Source organism: Triticum urartu, chromosome 3A (assembly GCF_056163025.1).
Source record: "Triticum urartu cultivar PI428250 chromosome 3A, HENAU_Tu73, whole genome shotgun sequence".
Classification (NCBI taxonomy): domain Eukaryota; kingdom Viridiplantae; phylum Streptophyta; class Magnoliopsida; order Poales; family Poaceae; genus Triticum; species Triticum urartu.
This window is the reverse complement of record NC_141875.1, coordinates 700,795,964-700,808,045: the sequence shown is the minus strand read 5'-3', so window position 1 is coordinate 700,808,045 and position 12,082 is coordinate 700,795,964. Positions and strand designations below refer to the sequence as shown.

The 12,082-nt window shown below is 45.1% G+C and overlaps 2 protein-coding genes across 2 annotated transcripts in view; both read left to right on the top strand.

Moving 5' to 3' along the window:
* The first annotated feature begins 384 nt into the window (after positions 1 to 384).
* On the top strand, positions 385 to 1,051 carry LOC147981840 (uncharacterized). Its single transcript, XM_087516126.1, has one exon. It carries the CDS (start codon positions 482 to 484, stop codon positions 1,049 to 1,051), a length of 570 nt encoding a protein of 189 aa, XP_087372252.1. The 5' UTR covers positions 385 to 481.
* Positions 1,052 to 1,175: 124 nt separating this feature from the next.
* Positions 1,176 to 12,082, top strand: part of LOC147981839 (putative RNA-dependent RNA polymerase SHL2) — a 52,577-nt gene continuing 41,670 nt past the window's right edge. The window contains exon 1 of the mRNA XM_087516125.1: positions 1,176 to 1,342. Coding sequence (XP_087372251.1) covers positions 1,176 to 1,342 — 167 coding nt within the window. The remainder of the gene's footprint in view (positions 1,343 to 12,082) is intronic.

The window sequence follows — 12,082 nt, the reverse complement described above, 5'->3', positions numbered from 1 at the left end:
CAATAAAGTTTATATAGAGAGTAAGGAATCACAATGTGCTCTATATATGTAAATGAAATCGAAAAGAAAAGTATAACATGTGAACTCTGGTGAGTATAAAATTAGCCAGTACCAAGAAAAAGGTAGTAAAAATTTAGAAGGATATACAAATGCTGCGCCCCATCCAAAATTGTTAAGCAACGACATATGTATACGTTTTAGGATGTAAAACGAACTAAAAACCAAAAAAGGATGTAAACCCGGCCAACGAACGAAGAGCATCTAGGTCTACACGCTGGCGTTCGTAACTGATTCAAAGAGAGCTGTTTCTCGCTAGCCCATTTTTGGCACCTCATTAAACTTTCCACCGGCAGGAGCAGCTACAAATACCGGTCCATTCCCCATCGACCCATCACCCCTTCCTCGCTCCTCTCTTGCTAGCTTCTCTTCTCAGGCTAGCCATCCATCGCCTCTTCTCCGGCCGGCCGGTGCAAGAGCATCCATGGCCGCAATGATGGTGCGCGAGGTTCTGTACATGTACAGCGTCGCATGGCAGGCACACGAGAGGTTCTTGTCCGTGTGCGGCAGCCCGGAGAAAGCCCAGAACGCGGTGGCGCTCCTGGTGTGGCTGGACCAGGGCATCATCTCCGCCATCCAGCACGTACCAGCCATGGCACCCGACGCCGTCGCCGTCGTCGCAGAAGAGGCCAACGCCGTCCTCGAGTACCTCGGACGGCGTTGGCCTGAGCTCCCGCCCATCCCGCTCATCTCTGCGCTCTGCATGCAAGGCTGTTTCCACATCGAGCCGGGCTTCTTCGCCTTCCACCAGGACCTCATCGTCCGCAGGGTCGCCCACTTCCTCGACGGTGCCGGCAAGTTCGTATTCGACGACCGCCTGCACGCCCTGCTCCGGAGGTCCGAGACTGGGCTGATTGTCAACCCGCCGGAGCTCATGGCGCCCTACACCTCCCAACCAGTGGCCGTGCCGGAGGACTGCCGCTCCATGTTCATCACCTTCTCCAAGGGAAATGCCCTCCACCGCGAGGAGATCTTTGAGTACTTCAGGCAGTAAGTGTGCACTGACATACACTACTCGATCTACTGATTAACTTTATTTGTACACATGGATCTACCAAGATGTCTGCATGCATGATCCATGATGATTGGAACTGGATCATGTCTCATGGTTTGCATGCATGGGTGCAGGAAGTGGGGTGAGGGTGCTCATGGAGAAGACGAAGGGAGGCCACACGGCCATGTACGGCCGGATCATCTTCAAGACAGAGGCGATCGTGAAGCTCGTGCTCAACGGCGAGAGACTCGTCAAGATCTCCATCGGACAACGTGAGATTTGGCTCCAGAGGTACGTCCCCAGGCCCACCAACGCTGCCGCCTGATCCACGATTCCATTCATCGTCGTCTCATCTATGCTTGTCTATGCTCATGCTAGCTAGCCAGATCTACCAATGGATTTGTAAGGTACCATTTCAAAATGGATTTTGTATTGAAATTAAGGGGAAGAAACTAGAAAGGATTGCTTGAGATTTGAAGAAGAAGTTTCTTATCTCTTACTCAATTTGATAGCAAAGTAACAATTTGGCGACATCATGGTCTAACTTGGTATACTTCGCATACTCTCCCAAAATCTTGGCGCAAAAATGTTCTTTGTTTCAATTTTTAACTAGAAATGTCAGACCAAATTAAAAAGCCCAACTGTTACATAATGGTCACCCATGTCGCAACGTGGATCCTTCCGCCACCTGCCTCATTCCGTTATTTGGAGATGAGCACCTACATCCACCATCCCCCCTGTAATTCTCCCCGTCCATCTCAACTTTACTTTAATCCTCTGTCTACAGATTTATTGTTATTCCTTTCCTTTTCTTGGCATGTGACACCTCATTGGGAGCCACCTACCATTTGCACTACATGGAGAGAGACATGCCTAATTATAAGCTTGATGCTCCCTTGCTGGCATGGAAGAAACCACTGACATTGTTTGAATATCCTTTTGTTTCTTTCCCAAATCGTTGGTGCATGGAAGTTGTAGGTTTTAATTTCATAGTGCATATATACGAGCACCCTTGATTTTACTTCTTATCTTTGACTGTTGGGTCAAGCCACATAAGGACATACCCCACATGCATTGTTTTATTTCTATACTTGCTTGGGCTTTGTCTTATGTTATATACTCGCATACACCTTTTTCCAAAAGTTGCGCCCAAATTCGTTTTTACAGTGTCGTTAGTTGTTTGTGCTTGAGGCAATTTATAAGAGAACTAAAGAGTTGCATGATACTGAACAAAAAGTTTGTTGCTCCTTTCATTTGGTGGTACTATTGTCTTATTGATTGAAGAAACCATGTGACATGATTGGCTAGCTTTCCAGGTTGGTATCCTTCGCTTCCTCCCACAAAAGCACAACCATTAAACAACAGTCAACCATGTCGTAGATCCTTGGTTCTATTATCTGTCCATTGACCACCTTCTTGCATCATCCCCCCCCCCCCCCCCCCCCCCCCAAAAGCACAACCATTATACAGCAGTCAACCTGTCGTAGATCCTTTGTACCATTAGGCCATGTACAACGGGGGCGCTTAGTCCGATTTGGTCAACACCCCCCCCCCCCCCCCCACATCCCAGGATTTGTGCTGGCATGATGCGGAGCCAGTCGCCAAGCGCTTACCCTATTTTTTGCACGCGAGCCTTTTTCTTCGTTCGAATCTGGCAGCAGGCGCTACCTAGAGCGCTACAAATCGGCAATTGCTCAACTAACTCAGCTGGTCGTTGTACTAAAAACCAGCTCTACTAAACTAACTCAGCTGATTTCCTTTTGAAGATGGACAAGTAATTATTTTCTTTCCTCTTCACGCACAACAATAATGTACAATAAACTATAGAGCTTATTTATCTATCATAAATCTGCATGAAACATGAATACTTAAAATAAAATTGAATTGATACAAAATAAATGTGTAAAAAATGAAATACTTGTGGTTGACAAGCTGGTCCAACAGGGACAAAGATCACAATCTTAAAACCTGAAAGCACGGTGAGATAAAGTTAGAAAAATATATGTCAAGTTACTTCAACCATTCTTTCAATCATACACAGTTAAATCGGCCTAACTAAATCATGCATGCAGTGCTGACTAAATCATGCATGCAGTAAAGCTATCTCGTTATATATAGTCCTAGTTGCAGGTTCTAGTTCCACGCCCATCCCAAGATTTTGTGCTCATACACAAGCACAATCCTACTCAAATCTGATACAAGTTTTTGTTCATACACATCACATCTTTCAATGGATATCGGCCACGCCAACATCGGAGACTTACACTTACAATGGACTGAAGAGGATAATCTATGCCTAGTAAGTCATTTGTTTAATTATTAGTAGTTACTATATCATGAAAAGCTTGGCCTAACAACATTTTATGAATTGAGTAGGTAAATGCTTGGTTAAATGTTCCCACTGATTTTGTTATTGGCAATGAAAACGCTGCACGGGATTACTGGAATCAAGTCGCTGAAGAATATAACGCAAATACCGCCGATAATCGAAGAAGACAACCTATCCAAATCAAACGCCGTCCGGGTAAGATGAGCTCGAAAATTCTGCTAATTGATGGCATGTGGCCCAGGGTCGATGATGCATCCGTAGTTACTGGACAATATAACCAGGGCTTGGTTTCCAAATCTCTAGAGATGTATAGGTTAGAACAAAATCAATCATTCAAATTTCTCAAGATGTGGATGTCCATGCGGAACAATCGCCAGTGGTATGCAATGTACTGTGAAGTCAAAAAGCCATGATTTAATCCTCTCTCTATATAGTTCTTGTTATTGCTTGTCTTTTTTTGGCGCATGATACCTCACTGGGAGCCACGTACGGTTTCCACTCTATGAAGCGAGGCATGCCTAATTAAGCTTGCTGCTCCCGTGCGAGCATGGAAGAAGCATTTTCCATTGTCTGAAGGTGCAATGTGAAATCAAAACCTACAACTTTCGTGCACCAATGATTTTTGAAAGATACTACATAAAACGTACAAAACAAAACGGGGAGTAACCACAAACAATTGTCCTATATATATACTTCTCAATTTTTAGCTATTGGATCAAGCCACATACATATCCCACATGCATGCATTGTATATCAGACCGAATAAAAAGTAGAATCGTTATACATCAGTCAACCATGTCACGATATAGATCATCGGATTCCACTATTTGGATATTGACCACCTGCTTACATACCCCCACCCACCCACCCCCAACGTACCACCGTCTGATTAAGCTTGTTGGTCCTTTGTCCTTTGTTAGTATGGAAAGAACGCATGTCATTTTCTCAATATCATTGGTATACTCTTGTTCGCTCATCAGCGGAGCTTTTGGGCATTTAAATCTGTTTTTGTTTCTTTCGCAAAGTCCAATCCCTAAGTTAGAATCTGTTTAGCTGCTGAAATAGAATCTAATTGTGGTTGTTTACGAGCTAAACTTGCAAATGTTGAATTAACTAATAGAGAAATTAAATTAATTTTGCAAAAAGGCAGTTAATAAATCTAGAAAGAATTGGTCTAAGAAACTAGATGATCTAGTCTGGGCATATAGAACTGCTTAGAAAAATCCTATGGGAATGTCCCTTTTAAAATGGTTTGTGGAAAAGCATGCCATTTACCAATTGAGCTAGAACATAAATCCTATTGGAAAATTAAATATCTTAACTATGATTTCAAACTTGTTGGATAAAAGAGGTTATTTAATATGAGTTCTCTTGATGAGTGGAGAACAGAAGCTTATCAAAATGCAAAGTTGTTCAAAGAATAAGATAAAATATGGCATGATAAAAGTATTTAGAATGGCATTTCAACATTGTTGTTAAAGTTCTTCTGTACAAGTCTCATTTTAGACATTTTGCAGGCAAACTTCTTTCCAGGTGGGAAGGTCCATATATCATCGAAAAATTTCACCATTCCAGAGCTATCAAGATCAATAACGCCGAAGGAGATAAACCGAAGGTGGATAATGGGCAAAGATTAAAATATTCTACTCTAGGTAATCCCATTAACATAGATTCAGACCTTATTCAAGTAATTATACTAGAAGAATGCATAGAAGAAACTACCCATGAAGCTTTGAGAACCCCGTAAAAGAAATAGGTACGTGGTACATTAAGTAGACTAACTTTCAAAATTCATAAAATAATAATATATCTGTCAGTTTTGGAATATTTAATAATTTTCAGGAAAAAGAGGGAGCCTAGGGTGCACCAAGGGCCCACACGCCCTGGTGGCTTCCCCTAGGGTGCGCCGTGTGGCCGTGTGGGGACCCCGTACACCTTCCCAACTCTGTCTCTTTCCTGTATGCTTGTTTTGCACAGAAAAAAAATCTATAAATTCCGCCCGGATGTTTAATACATGTGTCACAAGTTTTCCTCCTGTTTTTGTTTCGACCTTGTTTCTGCTAGGGTTTTCGGAGCTAGATCACTATGTCGTCGCCAAGCTCCCAAAGGATTAGTTCTTTGAGAAGGTCATCAACCCTTATCTCCCTGGGGTTATGATGCATCCCAAAACCTTGGAGTATAGGGATGGGGTGTTGCACATCAAGGATCTTGAAGGGCCCAAGAAGGAGGGAGAAGAAAAGGCTAGGCTCAGGGATGTGGAGCAAGAACTCTTCAAGTGCCAGAGGATGGTGGAGCGTGGACTAGATGCAAACCACACAGTGAGCACGAAATTGCTCCGTGAACAGAAGTAGGAGATTGCCAAGACATGGGAGGCAATTGATTGCCTCCACATGAAAGTTTGAAACCTCCAACCTCAAATTTATGATCTGCATAATCAAAACTATGAGTATGAAACCAAGTTCAAGATGATGGGTTTGGCTGCAAATTTCAAGATCCCGGAGACCACCTTATCTTTTCTTGATGGACAACATATGACTTGGAAGAAGGATAACAAGCTTGTTTCGTCACCACCATCATCACCAAAGAAGGAAACTTGAGTACTCCCTCCGTTTCTTTTTAGTCCACATATAAGGTTTGGTCAAAGTCAATCTTTGTAGAGTTTGACTAAGTTTATATTAAAAAATATAAACATTCACAATATGAAATCAATATTATCAGATGCACCATGAAACGTATGTTCATACTATATAGTTTTAGTATTGTAGATGTTCATACTTTTTAATATAAATTTGGTCAAACTTTGTGCAGTTTGACTTTGACTAAATCTTATATGCGAAGTAAAAAGAAACAGAGGGAGTACTTTGGTATGGGCACCACCCTTGGCTTCTTCCAAGCTTGGGGAAGGTGCCCTAGTATCATATCACAATCTTTATCATTCTTATTATCTATTATTGTGGTTTAGTAAAAGTTGTAGTATGAAATAGATTGCAATGTGTGCTATTGCTCCTTCGTGTTTTCGTTGTATACCTTTGTGAGAGCATCTATAATAAAGAATAGCATGAGTATCCTGTTTTCGCTTTCTTTATTGTGTATCCTAGCATTGCAATTCAATTTCATATGCTGATCTAATAGGAAGTAGCATCTTCACATTGGGTTTAGGAAGTAGAATCTATTGAAATTTAACAAACACAACATTGATCATTTGAACAATGCATGAAAGATTAGTACAAGGAAGAGAAATTTCACATACAAATATACTATGTTGGACATATTTTGTGATTGTGAACCCTCAATGAATATTTTCACACTTGTTCAAATAGTTGATGTTGGACAAGAAAGACAATGTAATGAGTCATGTTTATCTATATTTGCATAGAAGTTATATTGTCGTTGATGGACGACATAGGAATTCCGCTGCCTATGAACAGTTGGATCTTCCAAAATATTTTTGAGTTGGCCGCTGTACCCCTTAGCACAAATTCGTCCAGATTTCTGTCCAGTTCAATAGGGCTCCAATGTATCGCAGATTGCAGGAGATTCCTCCATCAGAATACGAGAAAATTTACAGGGTTGTTGTAGACTCAATTTTGCACAATTCCACCAAAGAAATCGTCAAAGCGACGTTCGAGGAGATGGGGACGGCGAACGCAATTCCGCCATCCAAAAAAATCTCCACAGTCGCCCGAGGGTAATGTTGACGTCGAGCCCCTGAGCTTCATCGATGATTTCACCATGATCTTGATGGAGATTGGAGTTAAAATTGACGAGAGCGCCCGTCCAATCTTGACAAGCCGACACGACCCACAATCCTAGGTCAAGCTGAGGTGACCAGTCGAGCCGGCGAGGAAGGTGCTGATGTCGACGATTGTTGGTGGGAAACGACACCTATGGGGTCACTGGGATCCCTTCTACGGTTGGCGGGCACGGGGTTGTGCAAAGAGCGGGTCTGGCGGTCAGCACGCAAATCGTTTACCCAGGTTCGGGCCAAGGAGACTGATGACCCACAAGTATAGGGGATCTATCGTAGTCCTTTCGATAAGTAAGAGTGTCGAACCCAACGAGGAGCAGAAGGAAATGATAAGCGGTTTTCAGCAAGGTATTATCTGCAAGCACTGAAATAACAGGTAACAGATAGTTTTGTGATAGGATAATTTGTAACGAGTAACAAGTAACAAAAGTAAATAAAGTGCAACAAGGTGGCCCAATCCTTTTTGTAGCAAAGGACAAGCCTGGACAAACTCTTATATGATGTAAAGCGCTCCCGAGGACACATGAGAATATCGTCAAGCTAGTTTTCATCATGTTCATATGATTCGCATTCGGTACATTGATAATTCACTACTAGGAAAAGGGCTATAGATGATATGGCCACTAATGGTGCACCAGAAACATGGTGCGCCACTACTATATAGTAATGGCGCACCATGAGCTGGTGCACCATTAGTGTGGTAGACACTAATGGCACACCAGACCCACGGTGCGCCATTAGTAACAATTTTTTTCCAAAAATAGTAATGGCGCACTAGCTCCAGCACAGTGCGCCACTACTATATTTTTTTTTGCAAAACTACTATCATTTTTATTTTTCGAACTCATGAATATTTTTAAATTTAATTCATGGGCACGTTTTGAATTCATGAATATTTTTTCAAATTTGATGATATTTTTTCATATTCAATATGAAAAAATATTGAATATTCATGAGGACACTCGATCTCGATCCCCCTTCCATCTCGATCGCTATTCCCCTCGCCAGATCCCCCTCGCTACCGAGCACCCCCCGCACCCACCTCCCCGCTCCACTGCCGCCGACGACCCCCCGCACCCTCCCCCGCTCCACCGCCGCCGATGACCCACCGCACCCTCCCCCGCTCCACCGTCGCCGGCGACCCACCGCACCCTTCCCCGCTCCACCGCCGCCGCCGACCCCCCGCACCCTCCCCCGGCCCGCTCCACCGCCGCCGCCGACACCCCGCACCCTCCCCCGTTTTTTGATGATATTTTTAAATAACAAATTTGATGATATTTTCAATTAAAAATAAAAAAACAAATTTGATGATATATTTTTAAAAAAAATTGATGATATTTGATGATATCTTCTATTCTAGTCCTCATGAAAATAACAAATTTGATAAAAAAACAAATTATTAGATGCAACAAGAAATAATGAAAAAAAGAAGTTACTAACGGCGCACCGGAGGAGGGTGCGCCATTGCTATGAGTGTTTTTATGGTGCACCCCTAGATGGTGCGCCATTACTAACATTCCCCCTCTAGATGGATACCCCTTCGCCCGATCCCCCCTTCCCTCTCCCTCGCCAGATCCCCCTTCCCTCCCCGGGCCCGCTCCACACCCGCTCCGGCTCCCCCGCGCCGCCGCCACCGCGCCCCCGCACCCCCTACCACTCCATTCGCTACACCGCCGACGACCGCACGGGGTGCAAGACGACGACTGCCGCCGACCCGCGAAGCACGTGGCCCCCGGCCTCCCCACGACCAACCGAGGTGCCCAGGAGGACCGCCGTTGTCTTCCTCTTCGACTACGAGGACCCGGACAAGCTCGGACGCCCTCGAGCCATCCCTTCGACGCCGCCGCCGCCGTCGACCCCGACCCCGACCCCTCCGGCGACCGGCCACGCCCGCCCAGGTACCTCTCCTCCTTCCTCCTTCCTCCCTCTCCACCCTTCCTCCCCATTACCTCCCTCCCTCCCCTCGACCGTTTGTATTGGTAATGGGCACTGGACTGCGTTCATCAGTTGGCAAAAAGGAGCGAGATCATTCTGCAGTTTATTCAGTTCTAACCGAATAAATGCCTAACCTCACACGTTCCTGCTCGTTCCAGCCTTTCAGATGACCACTTACTAGCTAGAGTAGATATATTATCAGCCTAGGTACACTTCGCTAACCCATGCATCGTTCGTTTCGTCTTGAGCTAATAAGCAGGTCCAACAACAAACACACATCTAGGTACACCTAGGTTTTTCTTGACGAACACACCTAGTAAGTCCAACAATGAACACACCTAGGTACAGTGGCGGAGCTTGAAAGAAATCTTAGGAGGGGCAAACATTTTTTCTTCTCGAATATGGAATTGTACCACTACGACAAATTAGACACTGAAAACTATTGAGAAACTTCGATAATTATTTTATCACATTTCTAACACTGATTATATATTATTTAACTGCAGCTAGTCCATGAAAAAATACCAAAATATTATTTAACCATGGAGTATTGGGTTGAGTTCTGAGAGAATCCTCTTGGCTTTTGGCTATGGATTGTAATCCTATTCACTAATCAATAAAGCTCTCAATCTTCCCGGCAAAAAAATCAGCTCTTTGTTTCTTTGTCCTTAGTACAAAATCTATGACCTATTCAAAACTTTCCACAAGAAATTAAGATGCAAGAATCTATACAAGGAAGAAATTTCCAGCGGGGAGTGGGTGGGCAAACTGCTCTTGCTTGCTTGCTGCTCACTAGCTCACTGCGTGCGGCGCCGATCTCAGCTCTGACCTCTTCGCCACCTCTGGCTGGACGCCCTGCTAGCTGCCTGCCAACCCACACGCAGGCATGCTGATCAGTGCCTCACCTCTACCTCTATGCAGGCGCTCACCCATGCTCAGTCAACACAAGATGGCAAGAGGAAAGAATAGAAGATGATAGAAATCAGAGTTGGTCGCTTGCTGCACTAGGTCGGAGCTAGTTTGTCTCCGTAAGGAGATGTTAAAAGGGCCCTACAGGCTGGTATGTGCAGTGCCGCCTCATTACTATGAAGGGGTATTAAAAAAGTTTCATTTTTGCTAGGGGGCGACCGCCCAGGTTCTTTTGGGGATCGTAGCAGAAATTTAAAATTTTCTACGCATCACCAAGATCAATCTATGGAGTAATCTAGCAACGAGGGGAAGGGGAATGCATTTACATACCCTTGTAGATCGCTAAGCGGAAGCGTTGCAAGAACGCGGATGAAGGAGTCGTACTCGCAGCGATTCAGATCGCGGTTGATTCCGATCTAATTGCCGAACAACGGCGCCTCCGCGTTCAACACACGTGCAGCCCAGTGACGTCTCCCACGCCTTGATCCAGCAAGGGGAGAAGGAGAGGTTGGGGAAGACTCCATCCAGCAGCATCACAACGGCGTGGTGGTGAAGGAGGAGCGTGGCAATCCTACAGGGCTTCGCCAACCACCGCGGGAGAGGAGGAGGACTTGGGAGAGGGGGAGGCCTGCGCCAGAACTTGGGTGCGGCTGCCCTCCCACCCCCCACATATATATAGGGGCAAGGGAGAGGGGGGCCGTCCCCCTCAGATCCAATCTGAGGAGGGGGCGGTGGCCAGGGGGGTTGCCTTGCCCCCCAAGGCAAGGGGGGCGCCCCCTTTTAGGGTTCCCCCAAACCCTAGGCGCATGGGCCCTAGGGGGGAGGCGCCCAGCCCACTAAGGGGCTGGTCCCTCTCCACACACAGCCCATAGGCCCCTCCGGGGCAGGTGGACCCCCGGAACCCCTTCGGTGGTCCCGGTGCAATACCGGTAACCCCCCAAATTATTCCGGTGACCGTATGATGACTTCCCATATATAAATCTTTACCTCCGGACCATTCCGGAACTCCTCGTGACGTACAGGATCTCATCCGGGACTCCGAACAACATTCGGTAACCACGTACATCTATTCCCTATAACCCTAGCGTCATCGAACCTTAAGTGTGTAGACCCTACGGGCTCTGGAGTCATGCAGACATGGCTGAGACAACTCTCCGGTCAATAACCAACAGCGGGATCTAGATACCCATGTTGGCTCCCACATGCTCCATGATGATCTCATCGGATGAACCAATCCCGTATACAATTCCCTTTGTCTATCGGTACGATACTTGCCCGAGATTCGATCGTCGGTATCCCGATACCTTGTTCAATCTCGTTACCGGCAAGTCTCTTTACTCGTTCCGTAACACATCATCCCGTGATCAACTCCTTGGTCACATTGTGGACATTATGATGATGTCCTACCGAGTGGGCCCAGAGATACCTCTCCGTTACACGGAGTGACAAATCCCAGTCTCGATTTGTGCCAACCCAACAGACACTTTCGGAGATACCCGTAGTGCACCTTTATAGCCACCCAGTTACGTTGTGACGTTTGGCACACCCAAAGCACTCCTACGGTATCCGGGAGTTGCACAATCTCATGGTCTAAGGAAATGACACTTGACATTAGAAAAGCTTTAGCATACGAACTACACGATCTTGTGCTAGGCTTAGGATTGGGTCTTGTCCATCACATCATTCTCCTAATGATGTGATCCCGTTATCAACGACATCCAATGTCCATGGTCAGGAAACCGTAACCATCTATTGATCAACGAGCTAGTCAACTAGAGGCTTACTGGGGACATCGTGTTGTCTATGTATCCACACATGTATCTGAGTTTCCTATCAATACAATTCTAGCATGGATAATAAACGATTATCATGAACAATGAAATATAATATAATAATAACTAATTTATTATTGCCTCTAGGGCATATTACCAACAGGTTCGCCCCCGAGAAGCTCTGCCGTTGCCTCGGTACACCAAGTTTGCAGGGGCACCATCTTTTCATTTAGACAAAATATATACTTCCTCTGTTCAGAAACACTTATCCAAAAATAATAAAAACTTCAAAAACATTTATGAATAGTTCATCTGTTTTATTTGGCCAGTTGTGCAGA